Below are 23,324 nucleotides of genomic sequence, written 5' to 3'. Positions count from 1 at the left end.
GAGCTGTTGCAGGAAGTACATAGGCGCTGCTATCAAGACTTTATTTCCCAACGTTACTCCAACACAACAAACTCCTCTCTCCAACTCTGACTCACGTTTCTACCGGCAACTTCCTGCAACAATTCGCCTCTCAAGAGATTTCAGAGCGGGAATTGTCCTGAAGCGAGACTTCAGTTTCCTGTTAAAAACAGGATTCAATCATATGGATCCTTTCCATGGTGTTGTCAGACACCTGGTAAAACAGTCTGAGTGTGTCGGTGGCAAAAAGAAGCACTTTTTGTGGATGTCATTTTGACGGGCGCAAATACCCCGAAGGGATCCTTTGCAGCCACTGCACCAGGTTCTGGTTAAAGCCATCAGATACCATCAACAATGAGAGGAGATTTAGGGATAAGGGGGCACTGCTGAAAAGTTCAACATCTGAGATTGTATCGTGAAAATTCATCTTTTTAATTCATTGTGTGCTGAGTTCTCCGTATTTGGAAGATTCCTACAACGCTACATCTCGTTCAGAAAAAGGGAAGGCTGAGCGGCATCAATAATAACTACATCTCTCATATACTTTATTGTATTTGTAACTCAGCCACTGAAAATAGTAAGAAATCCATTCAAGCTAATTGCTCATTGTAGCACATTCTTCTCTTGTTCAGTGGTTTGTAATGAAAACCTTCATAGTGTATGAGTCATATAATACATTAATGTTAAGCAGCCTCATTTACTTCCATCGTGTTTAAATCAAGCACCAAATAATCTCCACCACACTTTAAAAATGCTCAGTAAGGCATGCTTATCAACAGTGTTCACTATCATAGTGATGAATCATTTACACTTACAAATAAAACACGTGTATTTCACTGTTTTAGACATTCTTTCAGTTTCAGTTCTTCGTTTACAGTTAGAGAGTTTTGTCTCACTCCTATTACATACATTTTGTTGTCAGTCAATGCTCAAAATTGACCTCTGGCTAAACCCCATCCCCAAAAAGCAATTGTCCCAAATATAGCTCAGCATCTGGTCCATAACCAGGCATGGCTCCGGTAAGAATTTGGAAGGTCATGCCTTTTTTTATCGCCTTTATAAAAAAAATAAAAATACACAAGCAAAAACACAAAGAATGAAATAAACAGTGTGTTTATCTGCTTTAACGTAAGCTGCAAAGGTTAGCATGTCTGGCTAACCAGCTAGTGTTACGGTCAACGCTAAGCGTTAGCATATCACTTGCTAACTACATTATTATGTGGGATTACAGACATCCACTGTGTGGGAGCCAGTCCAGGATGGAAGAAGGCTACATCAGAGTTTAAAATAATGTGAGCAACTCCAACCAAACTTGTTATTCAAGATTACATTTGCCGAACACATCGATTATTCCTCATCACAAAAGCCTTTTCTTTTGTGTACGTGAAACTAAATAAGTAACCTCTGTGTTATTTGTCCAAACATAGGGTTGCCACCTTCAATACAGAAAAATAAGGGACGCCTGCCGGAGCGGGGGCCACACCCCTCGGGGGCCTGGCAACGACAGGCCCGATGGCGTGCCAGTGGTGGTATATCAAAAGTTAAAACATGTTTTCAGGAGAGTATTAAGATCCACTCCATGACAATAATAAACATAGGCCAACAACGTGTGACAGTGAGTGCACAAAAAAATAGGATGTGAACTGTATGTTATTAAATTATTAAATCAAATTATCCATAACTTATTAACTACAAATAGGCTAAAACAAATGCTTTGATACAATTTGAAGACTTTTGCAAAGGATTTTCCATAAACACAATGAAAATCAGTGGATTAGAAGTAGTAGGCCTTGTGTGCAGTATTGGTGCATGTTAGGCCTACTTCCTTTTATAAATCATTTCTAATCAGAAGTACACTACTCATTCAGCACTGAGTAGCTGTTTGTCTTTTAAACTACTGCAGTAAAACTATGAACAGAAAAATCTTTCTCCTAATGAGCTCCACAGAGCACCTGTTCTTGCTGAGAAATAGCTAAAGAACTTGAGTAATTGTAAAGGGGGGTGTGAACACAGATTTTGGCTAAAATACTGTATGTGTCATTGTTTGCAGTAATACCATCCAAACAATGAAAACACACATAAATAATGTATTTATTTTTTCAGTTTTTAGTCTGCCTATTATTAATTCTATTGTATTGAATCATGTAATTCTATAGATTGTTTAAGCATAACATGTAGTTGTTTATATTCATCACATAGGCACTGTATTTTGATGATTAAATGTGCATTAAACAGCCTACAGCCTCTCTCTCTTATCTCATATTAGATTAAAAGCCTTAAAAGACTAATCATACCATTATGTCCATAATGTACATCAACTCGACTCCTTGCCATGAGACCCGCCCTTATCTGACTCCAATTGGCTCTGAATCTGATGGGATTAATCAAACCAACAATGGCAGCGAGTATGCGAGGTGGAAAAGGAGAAGTCTTCACAGAATGCAGGTGGGATGATTTGCATGGGATGCTGCATTAAAGACAACTCTGAAATACGGGACAAACCGTGTCCTGTATTGATTCAAAACGGGACGCGCTATTTAGTTCTCAAATACGGGACGATTCCATATTTTAAGGGACGGGTGGCAACCCTATCCAAGTCTGTTTTCTATAGTTAGCATCCAAACAGGTTCATATAACACATGTGTTGTATTATACTTTATAATACAGAATTTGTCCTTACATTTTTCTTTTCACACTGTAATGTAACACATCTGCAACACACAAACAATGCTGTTTCTTTATTTTCATGACTTCTGTATCAACTTGACTTCTTTAACCTGGACCCTGTTAACTTTAGCCTTAATCTTTTAGCACAATCTCACGTATGTTGACATCAAGTCCATATTTAAGACACTTTTACATGGATGTTGTTTTTAAAACAAGTCAGCCTTACCATAGCGATCAGTTCTTCCAGCTCTTCTGCTTTCTCTACATGTCCCTTAAACTTTACAAGATTTTGCTTCTCGTGTTCTGGACTTGAAGCTACATTAGCCAGCATCCATCCGCATCCTTTCCTGCCCCTGAAACATTCAGCCCGAGTGAAATACGGTGTGTTACTCTTGCAGGAATGAATGGAAATGAAGTAAGCAGTACTTGAGTTGCTCAGAGGTCCCTGACAGCTCTTCTGTCTGTTACACATTGTTCCAGCTGTCAGCCACTCACAAGCCATTTGCTTGCCAGCCACTTGTCAGGCATGTTTGGTAGTGCCCATTATTAAGTGTTAGCTGGTATTGTTTTCGCTGGTATTGTTGAGCTGAACTCAGGTCTGGGTGAGGGAACGCACACTGATCCCATCCTGTTGAGGGAGGTGGCTTTCGTCATGCCCTCGCTGCCCACAGTGGAGAGAGGGAAGCTCTCGTAGCTCTCCGCTGCCCGGTTGCCACACTGGCAGCGCTGCAGCGTCGACTTCAGCTCCCTCTGGAAGTTGCTGTTGAGGAAGCCGTACACCACGGGGTTAATGCAGGTGGAGGCCATCGCTGTTAAGTGGCAGGCGGAGAAGATGGCATCGTGCTGGCAGTCGGGCAGGACCTGGTGGTGCCAGTCAAAGAGCGTGTTGAAGACATTCAGCGGCAGCCAGCACAGAGCGAAGGCAATCACGATGGCTAACAGCATGACGTTAATCCTCTGGGCTCCCCGAGTCCTCCTGCTTCGCTCCAGCATGTCCCTGCACAACACAGCATGACGCCTATTGTCAGACAACTCACTGTGAAATACCACAGCAAGCCAGAGGCAGAATGATATAATATATAAATAGAGTCCCCACAAAGCTGTTTCTTGATATAATAACACAAACATGCTGCGACACAGTGGATGGCAAAAGCTTGTGATACGAGGGGACTTGGTTTAAGTAAGAAAATGAGAGAAGGTACAGCGGTGTGACCTGCGTCGTCTCAGGCGTAAGAAGATCCTGAGGTAGCAGAGGAGCACCAGCAGAAGTGGCAGGCAGTACTGGAAGACCAGCAGCGAGGTCGTGTAGGCAAGACGATGCTTATCTGAGGGCCACAGCTCCATGCAGATCAAATGGTCCCTAAGACAAGACAGACACACAGGTAAGGAAAGCAGAGACATCATAGATAAAAGCAGTCAAACGTCTCTTCCCTGTTCTCAGAAAGGCCACGCCCCCCTTTTGGGCTGTGAAAGTCCAAGCACCAAATTTAATAATCCTCTAAGCAATCTCTTATGGAGCATTTCTTTCATCGTTCTTTTCGAACATATTTGTAAGCAGCCAAAATCTATCGCACGCTTCATAATCTAGTTTCTTCCCTACCCATGATATCCAAAACCAATATATTTAAAAACATCTTCACTTTTTGCTACCTCTCCGGGTAGCAACTTTAACTATAACTAAGAGGCCCAGAAACAGCTGAACCAGTCAGATAATAACTTATAAATAAATAAACATTGGGCTGCACGATATATATATATATATATATATATATCGTTCCAGCATCGCCATCGCGATGTGCGCATGCGCAACAGTCACATTGCGTTCATGTGCAATGTCAAGCAAGGCAAATTATTAGAATATTTTTGCTGCTTGATACAAAAGGAAGTTTTTGCACGACTAATCTCCAAGTCTCTCTGATGTGATATAATGTACTCTGATTTTAGGGTTTAGGGATACACGGAGTTTGTTGCTAGTGAGTGACAACTAGGCTGGCAGGCTCTGCACAGCGCACCACCGATCACAATATCTTGATCAGTTTATCAAAGCAGGCGCCGCCCCCGCTATTTACAGGCAACTTGAAAATGAGTGGTGAACAGGAGAAAACAAACAAAAAAGTGGATTTGGTGCCAAAAACGAAAAGCAACTTCAATGGTTTGGAACTATTTTGGCTACAGAAAGGACGACATTGACCAAACCCAGGTACTTTGCCGCCAGTGTCTTGTAGTTGTTGCCACAACACGAGGCAACACGACTAATTTGTTCGATCACTTAAATCGGCACCACAAAGCTCAGAATGACCAGTGCAAAGCGAGAAGTGAAGGCCGTCCAAAGCAACAAAGTATTTCGGTTGCTTTTGCACCGTACGAGAAAGGTTCCAAACGGAAGAGAGAAATTACCGATGTGATAACGTTGCGCCTCGCTAAAGACATGGCTCCAATCAATACAGTAACCAAAGAGGGTTTCAAAAACATGATCCAGACGCTTGATAAGCGATATAAAATACCATCACGCACCTATTTTTCTCAAGTTGCCATTCGAGAGCTCTACGACAAATGCAAGGCACAAGTTGAAACCGAGCTGTCACGCGTGGAATATTATGCAGCTACCACAGATTTGTGTTCCAGCCGGACAACAGAGCCCTACATTAGTCTGACCGTCCACTTTATTAATGAGGACTTCCAACTCAAAAGTCGCTGTTTGCAAACGGCATTTTTCCCGGAGGATCATACAAGTGAGAACATTGCAACGGGAATGAGAGAAGCGGTGGCTGCTTGGGGACTAGATGAGAGACGTCAAGTCTGTATAACAACAGACAATGCGGCGAACATGGTAAAAGCTGCCGCCCTGAACAAGTGGACCAGGCTGCAGTGCTTTGGCCACAGATTGCATCTTGCAGTTGGTAAGTTATTTATGCACATGCTATATTCATTTTACTGTTTGACTTAACAACTTGTTCTGCATTCTAACCACAGTTTTCTAAAGTGTAGCCTAATCAGTTTGATAAATGTTAGTATTATGAGTAAATACTTTTTAAAGGCATACTAACATCTTAACTGGAGGGCACACACACACACACACACACACACACACACACACCACTAATGTGAAACCCATGAGACAAAAGTTTAATTTTTTGAAAATTCATATATCATTAAGACATGTAACAACATTCAGAAATTAGATCTTATCTTTAATTAATGCAAAACATCATTTTATAATCACTTTTAGTTCAAAATTTAATTGTGTAAATTAATTAATATGTACCTTGTTTTGTTGATGTTTTTTCCCTTAGTAAATGCAGTGAAAAAGGATGGACGCGTTGACCGTGCTGCAGGTGTCTGCAAGAAGCTGGGGGGTCACTTCTCTCACAGCTGGAAGTCCAGATGTGCTCTTGAAAAAGCCCAGAAGGAACTCAATCTACCATCACATTCCCTTGTATCAGAATGCCAAACAAGATGGGGTTCCAGGCAGATGATGATCAGCAGGATACTAGAGCAGCAGAAGGCTTTAACTCAGGTCCTCTATGCGGACAAGAAGGCGCGGCATCTAATTCCAACCTGGCAAGATATAGATGTCCTGGAATCTGTCAGCAAGTCACTGGGCCCACTGCTGGATTTCACAGATGCACTTTCAAGGGAAGACTACGTTAGTGTCTCCTGTGTGAAGCCAGTTCTTCACCTCTTCAACACTTCAATCCTGCTAATGCAGAGGAAGAAGCTGAAGAACGAGATGTTAGACTACATTAACGTGAAATGTGAAGATGAATCTACTCAGGAGCTGCTAGACATGGCCTCTTGTTTCGACCCCCGGTTCAAGATGGACTTCATCAATGCAGATAACAAGGCCCAAGTCAAGGCCAGAGTGGCATTAGAGATGATGGGATGCCAGGAGACACCAAACTATAGCACTGAAGTGGAGCCAAAAGATGCTGACACATCACAGGCAAAGAAAGCCAAGAAGTCCTTGGGAAGTTTCTTTAAACAAAGCGCAGCTGCAGTAAAGGGTGATTCCTCTCTGACCCTTAAGGATGCTGTGGAAGCAGAGTTAAACAACAACCTGCATAGACAAAGAGGAAAAGATCCACTTGCATGGTGGAAAACTCACAGAGTTAGCTTTCCACGACTCGCCAAGCTTGCCCGCAAGTATCTATGCATTCCTGCTACAAGCTCCCCCTTTTCAGAGGATTTTCAGTGCAAGTGGCAACATCGTCACTTGCCAACGCTCTTGTCTCAAGCCTGCAATGGTGGACAGACTGGTATTCTTGGCCAAAAACCTCTCAGCTTGCATGAGTAATGCATACAGATGCTTAAGAGAAATTGAAATGACCATGTTTCACAAAATTATGCAACAGTTAACACTTGTTTAGCTGCTGTGAAAGCAGATTTTCTTTGTTTGAACAATGTGCCCAACACTTTTTCCTTTGTTGCTAAGAAAAGTTGATTTAAAATTGATTGTGAAAAAAATGGTTCTATATTGATATTTGCTATTTATTAGTTGATACAGTTATTTATTGCAGTAAATTATATATTTATCTTAAGTTTTATTTTTGTAAACCACTCAGGAGACTGGTCGTGCTGCTGCTCTTTTAGTTTTATAATTTTAAATCTTAAAAGATGTCTACGTGAAAACCAAACCAGATTTTATACAAAAAGTTTAATTTCACCTTAATTTGTTCAACCATTATGACCAACGCTTTGTTTTTTTGTTTTTTTGAAAACACCTCAGGGGGCTGGTGTATAGCTGCTCTATTTTTATTTATTTTTTTAGAATTTTGTTTAAAATGTGTTTATTGCATTAAAGAGAAAGGATGGTGCAATCAAAAAAGTCATTTTTCAGCCTATTTATTTTTTATTTCCTATACATTTCCCATACAAAATCACCCCAATAATTCTAGGATACTTAATTCATTCCAGATATTACTATTTAAGTCATCTGGTGAAAATTCCTGTATTTTTTCATATCGCAATATATATAAAAAAAAAAATTGCAATGCAATGTCAGTTTTTTCCAATATCGTGCAGCCCTAAATAAACAGAACTTAAAAATGAGCTTAGCTTCACAAAAGTGAAGTATTTTGTTAAAACATGTTATGCCCAGAAACTAAGCAGCCGGTTAGTGTATAGAAAATAAATTGTTCCACAGTCCGTTTCATTTCAAAAGCCCTGTTAGTAACATAAAAACTTAATTGAATGAAAGGAAATAAATATCGTACGAGGTTTGACTGGTGTGAGAGATGGGAAATCAAAAAAGCTAAATAATGGAGGGGGAAGAGCAAATAGGTATACCGGGTAAATTAACTTGTTTTCTATTTGACTCTTGTTTTTTTTATGTATTTAAATGCATTTTTCTATATTTCCCTATGTTGCTTTTATGTTTAATGTAAAGCACTTTTAATTGCCTTGTTGCTGTAATGTGCTCTACAAATAAACTTCCCTTGCCTTACTCCAGAACACACAGACCGATTTCTGTTTTTCAAAAAATATTTAGCCAGTGATGTTGGCCAGTAAATTACACCATTCCATTAACTGTTTTAAATAAAGCAAGTCTAATCAAGACCAATTAAATGCTGGTTATGTTTAATATTGCAATTGTGGACTAAAGACACTTGGTTTGGTACCCAGTGAACTGGAGTAAGAGCCTAAAATGTTGGTTTTTGACACATCTTCCTAGTGACTTGTAAAAAACTATGAAACTGTAAACAAGAAAATTAAAGAGAGATTTTAGTACAAGAACTGACAGTATAAAAAAATCTACCTTACCTAGAATGTTATAACTTTACCAGTTAAAATCCCTGAATGAATGGGACAAACAAATTTCATGATTTAGTTGGAACAGAATGAAACTAAGGATTAAATACAGTATGGTATGCTGACCACCAATAAGGTGGGAGGTGATATGTCTCTCCCTAATCTTAGGGATTATTACCATTCTGCCCAATTTAAAACTATAGTTCTGTGGTGTGACAGTGGATACGAGGCAGAATGGAAGGAGATTGAGAGAGAATGCAAGGGTGTCCCACTAAAGGCAATGATTAGAGACCAATAACTTATCAGGACCAGTTAAGTCCCCTCACCTCATTCCCTTTGCACTCCTGGTTTGATGTGGTAAAGCAATAAAATAAAAAAAATAAAACTCTGCACAAGATCCAGGATTTAAACCAGACTGTATAGATTCTAGATTTAAGTACTGTACTGTACCGTGATGGAGAAGAACATGTTTTACAAAGCTTTTAGACACCAAGAGAAAAATACAATTAGGAAAAATATGACTTTTCTTTTTAGATACTCACAGTTGCACCAATATTTTTTACAACTGTGAAAATGTAATTTGTCTTCAAGTGGTTCTCAAACTTTTTCACGTCAAGGACCCCTAAACTGACCCCTGTTTGATAATCTTTTGTCCCAGGGTCCCCCATCTAATCAGAAACAGTTTGACTGCCAAGTAGGTTTACAAGGAATTTGTTTGGTGACTTATATAAATATAAAGTAAAAAATTGACAAGATAAAAAATACAAAGGAATCATAAAGGATATGTAAGAATATGCTTGTGCTGTGATATGCAAAATATTGACAGTGTGTACTGTAGAGGATTGGGTGTACGAGAGAATGTCTAAAACTGTGTCCGGGGAGAGAGGGATCACCTCAGAGTCCTGGAGGCCTACAGGTCCTTGAGGGGTGGAAGATTGATTGGTATGTTTAAGTGGTTTATATTGGTAGATGTTTTATTATGACAGAAAGTGTATAAAACCCATGACTGAAATAGTAATTGTGTTAATTATGGATGGAATTACAGTGAACAGTTTTTACTGGGGACCCCCGGAACCACCTTAAGGACCCCAGGGGGTCCCCGGACCCCACTTTGAGAACCACTTCTCTACCAAACATGGAAACTTAAATAAAAAGTATGTAGTCCTGTACAAAGCCCCCATGTCCATAATCCTGAATATGATGTTTGATATATGAATGTTGTTGATGTTACAACAATATTAGTGATAAGAAAAATATGAAATTTGTTTTGAAACGATCCAAAGACTTTCATCCCTTTTGGATTCAGTGTTAGAAGCAGGGCTAGCGTCCCTCACTCACTTTGTCACGCCTGAAATGGAGCTGTAAGGAAAATCCACATAACGAATATGTCTGTATGGAAAATGGCCGTCACTTTAACAGATAGATGAGAAGCCAGATTGATGTTGTGAACAGGATCATCTGAAGAAGTCGCACCGCGACTGTCAAATATCAGCAGCAAACATTTCCAATCAGGTGCAGTGAGGTGTAAAAACGCTGCTATGATCACTGAATATTGTAAAAGATGGAGGCGTGACGGGGAGTAAACAATGAATTCATTGCTATTCAGCCGAGTGCTTTAAGGCACCAGAGGGATTATGTTTCAAACCACACAGGTAATGCACTAAACATGTAATTATCATTCACACTTCTGCTCATGACAGTGTTTTTCTTCTAAAAAGGGGGATTATCTATAGTGTTGGATAGATGGATGTCTTTTAACTGTACCATCTATCTCCATTCCAACTAGGTAGGCAGTTTTCTTTGTTTGCTTATTAATAAGACAAATTTTTAATTTACTTTCTTATCATTAATGTTGTTGCATTTATTATTTAGAGTTAATTGTTATCTGGCTGCCCTGTTGATGCTTGAGGAATATTAATTTATTTTAACACCTTGGGTATACTTACTTACTAAACTTTAATTGTCCGTGTAGGGCAATTGGTTCTGCAGCAAAACATAGATTCATACATAAAATACTGAAATGTTGTACGACAGCTGAATAAAAGAATAAAGTGCTAAAGTGCTTGCAAGTACTCTATTTCAGGACATACATAACCCAATCAACATGATAGTCTTAAATATGACATGGATATTTAAATATACCTACAACACTGTGAAGCATTTTTACAACCATCACCGTCCATCCATGATATGACAACACCATCGCTATTAAAGTGTTATATTATGCTTTTCCACATTTTATGAGTTATCTACAATGTTATAATGTTGGATGTTCATGTTGTTCAAATAATGAGGTTAAAGTATTTAAAAGAAGTCCCTGTGAGCCAAAACCTCAGATTTCCTCCTGTTTTCAACTGCTTCTCTGTTCTACGTAACACGGAGACAGACGGAGCCGCTGTTCCATATATGGTCATTTTCTCCCACAGCAACGCCACAGCAACGCTCAGTCTGCCTGTTCTGCCCAGGGACAACAACAGCCTGGTAACATGCTTCAGGTCTTGGCCAATCAGAAGACAGTGGGCTTTGAGGGGGGGGGGGGGGGGCTTAAAGAGACAGGAGCATCTACAGCTTGTTTCAGACAGAGGCTGAAATGAAGGCCAACATGAAGAGCCAGTATAAGAAAATAAAATAAAAAGCTGCCATACAGGAGTCACAGATCTACAATATAGGACTGGAAAATAGGTCTCCTTTAATACAGACTCATTGTAAGAAAAAAGGCTCATGAGGGTCTTATCAACCTGGAACTTTGACAGTTTATGAAGGCAGAACAGTCGTTGTTGGCCCTTGCATCTCTGTGTTGGAACTAAAATTCAACTTATTGTCAATCAAACTGCCGAGGTACAATGCCTCAGGGAAGCACAAAACATCACTCATCACACCTGGACACGAGTACGTCTGTTGTTTTTTATTTGGTTTTATGCGTTATTACCCTGTCTTGCACAGAATAAGGACTGCACTTCATTTTGTTGTACTTTTACAATAACAATAAACCAGTTGCAGCCCAGAGAAATGAGGAGGAGCAGAGGTCTGTTCGAGTCAACTGCATTTTTGATAGGGTCTAATTAATCTCAGATCAGGTCTGTCTGTGCCCTTTAGACCGGGTTTCTTTGGGGTCGGTAGGTTTTCCACAGGTCATTTTCTGATTAAATACAACATCTGAAGACCTCTAGTCTGTGGACGTGCACCTTGCAGTAAAATCCGGTTTAAACTGACACAAACAGAAATGCAATTTAATTCCAAAATGAGCACCAAAATTGCACTGTGCCTAATCAGCATAACCACAGCCTAAACCAGCCAGGAAATTACCAAGCAGGGACATACACAAAAAAAACTACTTCCTGAGGGAAATTGCTGAGGACTGTTTGTGCTACTTAGCGCCACCCTGGCCCAAATTAGTGTCTACTAGCATCTTTTCCTTGACTTTGTATGCAATTGTGCCACCTCCGAAATTCATATTGTGTTCTGTCTGAACACATAGTAAGGCCTGGTCAACAGAAAGTGTTGCAGTGATTGTTTGCTTCTAGAAGTTTAGTGATAAAGAGACTAATCACAGGGCTAGTTTTTGTCTGCTGAGCTAATGGCTAACACGCTAGCCGGACAGGAGCATACTAGTGCTAGTCAGACACTAGATCTCCAAGGTTCTTTCTATTTTGTTCAGAGGCTTGTACATTACTTCATTCAGTGAGAAATAATATGATTTGCAACTGGTCAATGATTCAAACTGATGCAACTGTTTATTTAGCTGCAAAATTCTGCTGCTTTAAATGCTGGTGTGACCAGGCTTTTACCCTGATGCTGCTGATTGATGACAATGTGGTACGGATGACCAAAACACATACCCGCACACACCTGTATCCCAGATTTCTGAGCTCACCTGAAGGGGTTGGCGGGCAGGCTGATGTTCTGGAAGGGGTCGTTAGTAAGGATGTTGAAGGAGAGGAAGGGCAGCGAGATGAAGCAAGCGACCAGCCACGTCAGCCCTACGGCCAGGTAGGAGTGTCCGGCGGCGGGAGACCAGCCGGTAGGATGCAGGATCAGCTGGTGACGCTCCAGAGCAATCAGCACCAAGGAGAAGACAGAGACTGTCACTGACATGCACTGAACAAAGGGAGTCACCTGTGATAGGTAAAAAAAACACATGATGATTAGATGTTTTTAATACTCGAAGCATTCAGTATGTGTGTGTGTGGTCCACTGACCTTACACAGGGCCTCTCCCAGCACCCAGCGGTCCATCAGTGTGTATATGACGGTAACAGGCAGACACACCACGCACATGAGGATGTCAGAGCACGACAGGTTGGCGATCAGGATGTTTGTGACGTTACGCAACTCCTGTTGCCGGCCGATGATGAACACCAGGCCTGCATTGCCCAGCAAACCGATTGCTATGACAGCGCTGTATGCTATGATCAAGAAAGTCGCCCCACCTACCGAGGGCGGGCACTGAGAGGTGTCTACCCAATCGGGGGCCTCCCAGACACTGAGAAGGCTGGTGTCGTTGGACATGGCAGGGAGAGGAGAGGAAAGAGAAGGGGTGGTATAAAGGGGGGACAGTGTGTCAGTGGTCAGGGTTCGACAGGACTAAAGCCCTGGGGCTGCTACTGAACTTCTCTTCCTTTAAAAAGTGGGCTGCCAGATCAAAGCAGAGGAGGCAGGAGGCAGGGGAAGAGGAGTGCAGGTGCTGTACAGTATTCAATATTGTGTTGTGAGGCGTTTCCAAAGTAAGCTGCGGATGAGGGATTGTGAATGAGGAGGGGAGTGATTCAAATATAGATGTTGTCCTCCTTTTCCTTCACTGTCGGCATCCCGGTGGATCAGCTCAGCACGAATGTTTCCCTGCGAAGGACAGAAAACAACGGTGAGAATAATGAAAGACAGGCAGGGAGGTGTAGGGCTCTCAACGGAGAACTGAGACGAATAGAGGCGAAGAAGACAACAGAAAGTAGAGTGGGGCTGCAGGGGAATGATTGTAACAGGAAAGTGAAGGAAAACTGAGTATCAACACCTCCTGTTGTTCCTCTCATAGTTTCTTGTCTCTTTCTTCTCTGCTGAATCCCACCGCACCATCCTCAAACACTCATTAACATAAACCATTTACATGGCATGACGTGGTTTAATATCACATTATGCGGTTCAGACCACCAGGGACAGACTCATCGTTTGTGGATCCAATGTTCGACTGTATATGTGTCTGCTGAAATCATCACAGAGTGTTGCATTTTCAATAGAAAATCTGAAACCAACCCCGAGAGACGACTTACTTCAAAGCCACTGAACATTCACATTGTCTGGTGAACAGACAACAGACAGAAGAGCTCAAAGGCTGAAGGCATGAAAGACTTAAAAAAATTCCATCACACTTTTCTAAGGCCCATATAAAGGTCCAAAGTGAACCCAGAACTTTCGTGTTATGTTCCAGAAGTAAGAAAACCTCGTTCAAAATCCTGTGATGATGTAAATAACTAAATAAGGATGGAGCTTACAGCTAAAAAGTTGTGTGAGAGTAAAAAGAGTGATGGGAATATGGATGAAGCGAAGTTACAAATGATTGTTGTTATTAATAATAATAATAATGATCATAATAAATAGCACTTTTCAAAACAGAGTACAAAGTGCTTCACCACATTTTACACATTGTCAAGTTCTGTGTGTTTTTAATTGATTACAGCTCAGCCCAAACTTGAAAACTGCTTTTCTCTCTGAAGAACGCAAAGGACAACTCAATCTTTTCACTTCTTGATTCTTTATTTTCTTTGAGATGGTTTGATAGACCAGTGATGGAATAATATGGTATAGTTTCTTGAATGTGACTTGATAGATCAGTGTGGGGCAGTAGGTATAGGTTGATAACCTTTCAAATGCACAAACCAAAACATGAATTAGTTACAGATAAGTCATGAATCAGTCACACATAAATCACAATACCACTTTCTCACAGAAGTAATAAATAAATGCTATTGAATCTTCAAACCAAACTAAACACGATCCTTAAGTCTAACCTAGGATTTTAACAAGAAAATACCAATCCCGTAATTAAACTCATGCACATGTTACTTCTATCAAGTTCAACATTCACATAACAAATCCCCATTACTTATTTTAAATTGCAAATTACAATCCAAGCAGAACCTGAACATTTAAAACTCAATATATTCAAACACAGTCAATCATAAATTGTCCTACCAGTTGCGTCTTTGAGTGATCAGGAGCTGTAATCATAGTGTCCTTTTCCAGGAATAAATGAGAGAACCAACCGAACTCTCTACAAACATTTCAATGCCATGCTCTCTCTGTGGGTGCGCAGGCAAATATAGTCCCAAAGCTACTTCCCCAAAAGTTGGTTCCACCAACTTTTGTTGCATGATTGCCCCTGTAGTTGCATGATTGCCCCCTGCAGTTTGGGAGTGCCCTGAGAGCCCTGGGTGAATCAAGGCTTGGATTGCTCAGTACAACTAAAGCAAAGTAACCATAAATTGACACAACACCTCCCACTTGACCTCCTGGTTCTTCAACCCAAGGAGGTCACACCAGAACTGTGACGTGTCGGATTTAGTTACTCCATTTTTGGTCCTGCTGCTCTTCAACTGGAAGTAGGACAACTATCCGTCTGACATCCCTGTGAAGAACTGTTGCAGGTATCTTGGTTGAGTGTTTTTTCATCTTTTTAGTCGGTTTCACAGTTGCGACTGGGTAGCTGGGGAAGGATCGGAGATATACATCCCTCACAATTCCCTTCCTGTCAGTGTTGACGTCAATGACCCTGGCAAGCCTGAACTGACCTCTCAAGGCATTCTGGTCAGCCAACCAGACGACATCTCCAACTGCCACATTCCTGTGAACGGTGTGCCACTTGGTCCGGACAAACAGATTTGGTCCGGCTAACTGGCTCCATTTCCTCCAGAATCGGTCAACTTCTGTTTGGATGATTCTCAATCTTCTGTAAGGATAGCCTTTGAAATCAAAGGTCTCTGGATCTCCCCTGGGTCCAGTTCTTCCGAGCAGAAGCGAATTTGGGCTGATGTATTCCGCACAGTCCTCCCGGCTCTGAGTCCTGGCATCAATAGGTCGTTCATTTGCAAGGTTGGAAGCCATATAAAGGAAAGTTTGAAACTCACCCCATGTGAAGACTCCATCACCCCCCAGATTGTGCAAAGCTCGTTTTATCATCCGGACAGCAGCCTCAACAGCTCCGTTTCTGTGAGGTGAGTCTGCTGGATGGATCTTCCAGCTCCACTCTGTGCCATGCTTGGAGACTTCATCTTCAAGCTTTGATTTCTCCAGTCGGTCCAGAAACATGTGGAGCTCTTTGAGGGCAGGTCTGGCTCCGACGAAGTTCTTCCCAGGATCCGACCACAATTTCCTCGGATGTCCTCTCAGTGCCGTAAATCTTTGGTAGGCTAGAAGAAAGCCTTCAGCTGACTGGTCACTGACAAGGTCTGTATGCATGGCTCTGGACGCCATACAACAGAAGACGATTCCCCACACTTTGAGTCTCACTTTCTTTCTCACCTCATCCTTCACTTCATAAGGTCCAAATAGGTCCACTGTCGTGTACTCAAATGGATTGGCTGGAGTTATTCGCTCCGATGGAAGGTCACTCATGATCTGTTGGCATCTTCGGGCCTTAAGTCTCCTGCATGTCACACAGTTATCAACAATCTTCTGGACTAGTTTCCGGCCTCTTACTACCCATGCTTTCCTTCTCATCCGGAGGAGTGTGCCTGCAATTTCTTCATGATTTGCCTTATGGGCTTCTTGAGCTAGAAGAGTGGATACCCATGATGTACAAGGCAGGACTGGTACTGCAGTTTTTTCTTCATTAAAGATTTGGAATCTTCCTCCACAGAGCAAAAGTCCAGTGCTTTCCTCCCTGACCACAGCAAGCCTGCTGAGTGTGGTGTCAGGTAAGGCTACCTCCATTTGAGCCGCAAGGAAGAGATCCCTGAGCGCATCCTCACATTCGATGATAGTGAGTGTAGTTCCCTTGACTCTGGACTTAATCTCAAGAGCTGAAGGAATTTCCTTCCTCTTTGGTTTGCTTGTAGTTGAGGTCTTGACCAGCATTTCCTTCCATCTTGTGGCAGCTCTCCACACCCAGCCAATGATTCTTATCAGCTTGGTTAAACTACTGAACCTACTTATGTCCAGGATTTTCCTCACTGAAGAACCAGAAGGTGGTCTCCTGACTTGGATTTGGTCCCCTCCTTTCCCACTAGGGATGCTTTGCAGATCGTCGTCTTTTCATTAGAGATTGGGAACCTTGGCATTGTAGTGGTAGGTAGAGCATGTTGTTTTTTTTCCCTCTGTGCTCGGGTCAGTGCTGCTGTAAAACATTTCCTTTGGAGCTTGTTTATACCTTCTTTAGCTTCTGCAGCAACATCTCTGGCTGACTTTGTCGGCCACTCCCCAACAGGTCGTTTCAAAAACTCTGGGCCATTTTGCCACACAGAGTCCTCTTTCAGGTCTTCTGGGGTTGCTCCTCTTGTTGTGAGGTCAGCAACGTTTTGCTCACCTGGAATCCATCTCCAGTCTTCAACTGATGTGGACTTCTGGATCTCTCCCACTCTGTTTGCAAAAAAGGTCTGGTACCCGTAACTGTCCCTTTGGATTGCACCTAGCACAGTTTGACTGTCCAGCAGATGGAACCAACGTTCAACTTGTATCCGACTGTGCCTTTCAATGTATTTTCTAAGTCTCGCACCAAACACAGCACCACAGACCTCAGCCTTCACTGCTTCTCCCTTTTGGTCAAGCGGTGTGAGCTTGGCTTTGGACTCAACAAGCCGGACCAGGATGCCTTGCTCGGTCTCCCACCTGAAGTATGCAACAGCTCCATAGCTCTGGTCGCTACCATCTGAGAATGTTATTCCCCAGGGTTCTCCAATCCTTCTGACTGGTGTGAGACTTCTATGGAAGGTAATTTGGTTGAGGCGTGTGTATTCCTCAAACAGGTGGATGGCTTCTTCTCTAAGTCTTTCAGACAGAGGTGCGTCCCATGTGTCTCGTGTTAGAGTTTTGCCTCCAGCTTCTTGAAATGCTTTTCTGACCAGAATGGCTCCTTTCTGTTTGGCAGGTGTTGCAAGACCTATTGGGTCATACAAACTAGCTACTTGGCTAAGCAGTTGTCTTCTAGTCAATGGGTTTGGAGTTTTTCCTCTCACCTCTTCTTCGACGAGATTTTGGCTCATCCTCATCTTCTTTTTTCTCTTTGAGAAGTTTATCAATGTCATGAGGTACAGTTTGTCTGGTTCGACCAGGTAACCAACTCCAAGGGCTTTGTTGTCTCCTTCTCTCATTTGGTTGGGGAGAATGAAGACTTCATCTGACGATGCTGGACGTTCTGATGTAGACGTCTGCCTCCCACTTTGACCTGATCGGACCCACGGCTTAAGGAAGAATCCACCTGCCTTCAGTATTTCTTCGACTTTTTTGGTGGTTCTGTCTATCTTTCCCAGGTCATTATGTGATGTCAGAATGTCATCTACATAGGAATCCTCCTCAAGGACTCTCCGTTCCTCCTCCAGATGAGTGAACATGGGCAGCCTTGCTGTCTCTCTCATGGCCAGTTGTGCGATGCACCCTGCTGGTCGATCGCCAATGTTGACCCTGGTGATGCCATATTCCTCAATTTCTTCATCTCCACTGTTTCTCCAGAGAAATCTATGGAGGTGCATCTCCAGATCTTCAAGCCACACAGAATTGTACATCTTTTTGATGTCGTCGAGGGCAGCATGGACTCCTTTCCTGAACCTTAGTAGCACTGCTCGAATGGGATTAAGTACATCAGGCCCTTTCAGGAGAAGGTCATTCATGCTGATCCCTCTAAACTTCTGGCTGCTGTTCCATACCAGTCGGACAGGTGTTGTTACAGAGTGTGGGTTTGGTGCCACCAAGTGACTGACGTACCATACTGGTCCTTTCCAGTCAGCAATGGTCTCTCTACTGAGTTTCTTTGCTGCTCTCCTTTCCACCATCTCATGGACTTGAGTTGTGTATGCTGTACGCCACTCTGGTTCTTTCTTGAGCTGTTTTTCCGTCCTCAGAAACGTGGTTTCCACTGCGCTTCTGTTGTTGGGCAGGGAACTTGGATTTTCAATCCAGGGGTATTTTGTGTCCCAGTGAGGCTCCTGACTATGCGCATCTGACTTCACATAGTTGAGGCCTCGCCTGATCACCTCAAGCTCTCTCTCTTCACTCAGAGTCATGTCTTTGCCTCCTGGCTGACAGTTACCACACCGGCATCCTCCACACATGGGTTTGCAGGCTGCACCAATGCTGTCCCACTTCCACCAATCCAAGAACTCCCTCCCAACAACAGTGGTTTTGGTTTCAGCTCTAGATTCTTGCATCTCAGCAATTTCTTGATACTTCACTGCTGTGATTCTCATTGATCGTGCAAAGTGAGTTTCAGAATTGTGTAGGGCCATACCCAATACTTCACAGAGATCTGGATGTGCTCCGCCAACAGTCTTTCCTAAAGGGCTTTCCCACAGGACAAGATCTCCTACCACCTTTATTCTCTGTGGAGCAAGTCTTCCTTCACGGTGGCTTATGAGAAGTTCAACATTTTCTGGTCTGTGAAGATCTTCCAGGTTGGTTTCGGGGAAGAACTTCTTGAGTTGCTGTGCTTTGATCACTCTGTGAACTTTGGCAATTTCATCCAACCCATAACAGATCAGCTCATGAGCTCTTTCCGTGTCTCTAGGTGTCTTGACCCTTACTTTAAGTAAATATCTTTTGGTTCTTACTTTCATGGCCATACCTCCAACTCCATGGACGACAAGCGTGATCTTTTCACTTTGAAGTTTCAATCTCTTGGCAGCTATATGAGTGATGTAATTGGTATCTGATGCTAAGTCAATGAGAGTTCCAATTTTCTGTCCTGTGTTGGTGGTTACTTCAAGAAGCATAAGAATTACTGGTAACTCACATGTGCTTGAGTCCATCACTCCAGGAAGACTTCTCCCTGTGCAGTGTGATTTTGCAGCCATATTGGTGAAGGCTCTCCTGACTTTTTCCGCCATGTCCGGGGTAAGCTCAGACATCAATATCTCTTGTTCCTCTGTGAATGTTTGCCTTCTGGTGCTGGGTCTCCCCACTTTCACAGATTCTTTCCTCTTGAATCCTCCTTTCAGACAAAGAAAGAAATGGTGATCTGAAGAGCTCCCTCTTCTGCAGTCTCTGTTCCTGCATAGGTAAATGTCCGTACATTCATCATCCTCTTTATGACATCTCAGACATCTTCTGCATGCTCCAAGCCTTTCGATAGCTTTCAGCTTCTCACCAGGTTCCAGTTCTTTAAACTGCTTACAAAAGAAGATTTTCTCACGATGCTTCTCCTCTCCACAGACAATACATCCTCCTTTCCTCATAGACTTCGTGGAGGCATACCTCTTCTCCAGGTACGTAGCTCTCTTTTCAGGTCTTTCACTTACACCCAATTGGTCTAGTTTCTCTAGAATGTCCTCTTGTGTCTTTAAGAATGTTAGAAGCATGTCGAAGTGTTTGTCAGGTGTGACTCCATTTCTTGGATTGACCATGAACGCCAGCCAGTCCCTCTTTATATTATCTGGGAGCTTGCTCTCTATGGATCTGATCACAAGGGGATTCTTTATGGCTCCCGTGCTTTCGAGCTCCGTAAGGTCATTCAGGGCCTTTTCCACAGCCTGAATTAGGTCAATTACCTTCCTTGGCTGGTGTGACTTTAAAGGAGGGATCCTCTCTAGGTCCTCAATTATCTCCAAAGCAATCGTTGGCTTGTTTCCATACCTGTTTTGAAGTACTCTCAATATGTCTTCAGCACTGTTGTATGTTGACAAGCCCAGGTCTCTACATATCCTTTCATCCACACTGTCAAGGAGTTGAAACTTCTTCACTTCCACTGATCCACTCGGTTCTCCCTGCTTTTGCAGACTTTCCCAGTCTCTCTTCCATCTATGGAAATTTCTCCTAATCCCAGTGAATTTAGGTAGACTGGTTGGCTTTATTCTCACCACTGGTTGTGGAACTGCTGTTGGTTGAGGCTGTTGGTCTGGACCTCTTCTTTTCTCTTCTGCAATTTTTTGTGCGGTGAGGAATTCTGCTCTTCTGGCCTCAAGGTTGCTCCCGAATATTCTCAGGTCTTTTAATCTGCCTTTCAGGTCTGCTGTCTGATCATGTGGGATCCATTTTTCCCAGTCTTTCAGGCTTACAGTTGCATCATGGATTAGCTTCCTTGCTCTCTCCAGCTGCAGTTCATAGCCGTCTCTATTGATAGCAGTGATGGGGCTTGCTTGGGCTCTGTCACAGGCTTTTTCCGCTTCTTGGATTGCAAAGTCTACCTCCTCTTTACCATATCTTGACCAGAGGTTGGCTTGGACTGCCTCACGGATGTCCCCCAGTCTCATGTCACACTCTTCCATTGTCTTTTCAAGTTCAGCCTGCTGGTGCTTGTTGAGCTTGACTTCTTCATCCTCCTCAGTTCCTACTTCAGTCAGTAGACCAGCTCCGTAGTCATCATTTGCATCGCTGACATGTCTTGCCAAGGAACTAAGTTTGCTGAACTCCTCTTGAAGTTCACCTTTAATCATCTCATTTGCAGCTTTGCTCAGGTAGTTTGCTTGCTTGGTGAAAGCAGATTTAGCTAAGGTCCGCTCTTGTTTCAGTTGCTTGACTGTCTTCCCAAGAGTTTCCTTTGCCATGGTGAAAAAGTTTCCAGTCAATTCTTCCTTTGCGTTGACAGCTTGACTTCAGGCCTTTTATCCTTATTCTCACTGCCACCCGTGGTTATCAACTGTCAAGTTCTGTGTGTTTTTAATTGATTACAGCTCAGCCCAAACTTGAAAACTGCTTTTCTCTCTGAAGAACGCAAAGGACAACTCAATCTTTTCACTTCTTGATTCTTTATTTTCTTTGAGATGGTTTGATAGACCAGTGATGGAATAATATGGTATAGTTTCTTGAATGTGACTTGATAGATCAGTGTGGGGCAGTAGGTATAGGTTGATAACCTTTCAAATGCACAAACCAAAACATGAATTAGTTACAGATAAGTCATGAATCAGTCACACATAAATCACAATACCACTTTCTCACAGAAGTAATAAATAAATGCTATTGAATCTTCAAACCAAACTAAACACGATCCTTAAGTCTAACCTAGGATTTTAACAAGAAAATACCAATCCCGTAATTAAACTCATGCACATGTTACTTCTATCAAGTTCAACATTCACATAACAAATCCCCATTACTTATTTTAAATTGCAAATTACAATCCAAGCAGAACCTGAACATTTAAAACTCAATATATTCAAACACAGTCAATCATAAATTGTCCTACCAGTTGCGTCTTTGAGTGATCAGGAGCTGTAATCATAGTGTCCTTTTCCAGGAATAAATGAGAGAACCAACCGAACTCTCTACAAACATTTCAATGCCATGCTCTCTCTGTGGGTGCGCAGGCAAATATAGTCCCAAAGCTACTTCCCCAAAAGTTGGTTCCACCAACTTTTGTTGCATGATTGCCCCCTGTAGTTGCATGATTGCCCCCTGCAGTTTGGGAGTGCCCTGAGAGCCCTGGGTGAATCAAGGCTTGGATTGCTCAGTACAACTAAAGCAAAGTAACCATAAATTGACACAACACACATAAAATGCAAAGAATAACCACAACGGGTAATTAGATACAGGAGGGTAAAATAGGGAATGAAAGAATAAAGATCACCAAACCACCTCAACTGGCTCCTTTCAGCGCAAAGGAGCAGCGGCTCTACTCTGAGCTCCTTGCGGATGACCGAGCTTCTCACCATATCTCTAAGGGAGACACCAGCCACCTGCCCGCTTGTACCCGTGATCTCGTTCTTTCGGTCATGATCCAGCCTTCATGACCAAAGGTGAGGGTAGGATCAAAAATTGACCGGTAGGTCAAGAGCTTTGCCTTACGGCTCAGCTCTCTTTTCGGCACCACGGTGCGGTAAAGCGAGTGCCCTACCGCCTCCCATTCTCCGGCCAATCTCCTGCTCCAGTCTCCCCTCACTCTTGAACAAGACCCCGAGGTACTTGAACTCCTTCACTTGGGGTAAGGACTCATTCCCTACCTGTTTGCTGCTGAGAACCATGGCCACAGATTTAGAGGTGCTAATCCTCATCCCAACCGCTTCACACTCTGCTGCGAACTGATCCAGTGAGAGCTGAAGGTCACGGACCGATGATGCCATCAGGACCACATCATCCGCAAAAAGCAGTGACGAGATCCCGAGCCCACCGAGCCGTAACCCCTCCTCAACACGACTACGCCTTGATATCCTGTCCATGAATATCAAAAACAGGATTGGTGACAAAGCGCAGCCCTGGCGAGGGCCAACCCTCACCTGGAAAGAGTCCGACTTACTGCTGAGTACTCTGACACAGCTCTCGCTTTGGATGTACAAGGATTGGATAGCCCTGAGAAGGGCCCCCCTCACCCCATAGCACCTCCCACAGTATCTCCTGGGGGACCTGGTCATCCGCCTTCTCCAGATCTACAAAGCACATGTAGACTGGATGGGCATACTCCCAAGCCCACTCCAGGATCCTAGTGAGAGTAAAGAGCTGTTCTGTTGTTCCACGACCAGGACGAAAACCGCATTGTTCCTCTTCAATCCGAGGTTCGGGATATGCTTTCCGGTAAATATAAGTTTTTAAAAGAGATTTAAAAGAAGAGGCCGACCCCGCCAGTTTAATTTCCTCAGGCAAGTCGTTCCAGAGCCTCAGGGCCCTGACAGCAAATGCTCTGTCACCTTTCGTTCTTAGTCTGGATCCAGGAATTGACAAGAGGCCCCTGTCAGAAGATCTTAGACCACAAGAAGACCACAAGGAGGCCATGAATAGCCTTAAAAGTAATCAATAAAATCGTATAATCAATGCTAAAGC

General features: G+C 42.8%; 2 protein-coding genes across 2 annotated transcripts; one reads left to right on the top strand and one right to left on the bottom strand.

The window, feature by feature from the left end:
- Window positions 1–431: 431 nt before the first annotated feature.
- Window positions 432–14,779, bottom strand: LOC119914780 (neuropeptide Y receptor type 1-like). The gene is made up of 5 exons (XM_038734297.1): window positions 14,619–14,779; window positions 12,633–13,271; window positions 12,308–12,549; window positions 3,899–4,045; window positions 432–3,682 (listed from the first exon to the last, which is right to left on the bottom strand). Exons 2-5 carry the CDS (start codon window positions 12,939–12,941, stop codon window positions 3,232–3,234), a joined length of 1,149 nt encoding a protein of 382 aa, XP_038590225.1. The 5' UTR covers window positions 12,942–13,271; window positions 14,619–14,779; the 3' UTR covers window positions 432–3,231.
- On the top strand, window positions 4,622–7,502 carry LOC119914779 (E3 SUMO-protein ligase ZBED1-like). Its single transcript, XM_038734296.1, has 2 exons — window positions 4,622–5,585; window positions 5,979–7,502. The coding sequence occupies exons 1-2, from the start codon at window positions 4,835–4,837 to the stop codon at window positions 6,977–6,979; spliced, it is 1,752 nt and encodes a 583-aa protein (XP_038590224.1). The 5' UTR covers window positions 4,622–4,834; the 3' UTR covers window positions 6,980–7,502.
- Window positions 14,780–23,324: the final 8,545 nt, after the last annotated feature.

This window comes from Micropterus salmoides, unplaced genomic scaffold, assembly GCF_014851395.1.
Source record: "Micropterus salmoides isolate LMB-PRFRI ecotype aquatic unplaced genomic scaffold, ASM1485139v1 Ms_hic_scaffold_20, whole genome shotgun sequence".
In the NCBI taxonomy this organism is placed as follows: Eukaryota; Metazoa; Chordata; class Actinopteri; order Centrarchiformes; family Centrarchidae; genus Micropterus; species Micropterus salmoides.
This window is presented reverse-complemented; position numbering and strand designations above follow the sequence as displayed.

What these genes read in the sequence shown, in the direction of transcription:
- LOC119914780 (XM_038734297.1), bottom strand. Translation starts at nt 12,941, where the DNA reads ATGTCCAACGACACCAGCCTTCTCAGTGTCTGGGAGGCCCCCGATTGG. An exon ending in CTGCCCGCCAACCCCTTCAG is followed by an intron (nt 4,046 to 12,307) that starts GTGAGCTCAGAA and finishes GTCTTGTCTTAG; the next exon opens with GGACCATTTGATCTGCATGG. An exon ending in TTACGCCTGAGACGACGCAG is followed by an intron (nt 3,683 to 3,898) that starts GTCACACCGCTG and finishes TGTGTTGTGCAG; the next exon opens with GGACATGCTGGAGCGAAGCA.
- LOC119914779 (XM_038734296.1), top strand. Translation starts at nt 4,835, where the DNA reads ATGGTTTGGAACTATTTTGGCTACAGAAAGGACGACATTGACCAAACC. An exon ending in CAGATTGCATCTTGCAGTTG is followed by an intron (nt 5,586 to 5,978) that starts GTAAGTTATTTA and finishes TTTTTCCCTTAG; the next exon opens with TAAATGCAGTGAAAAAGGAT.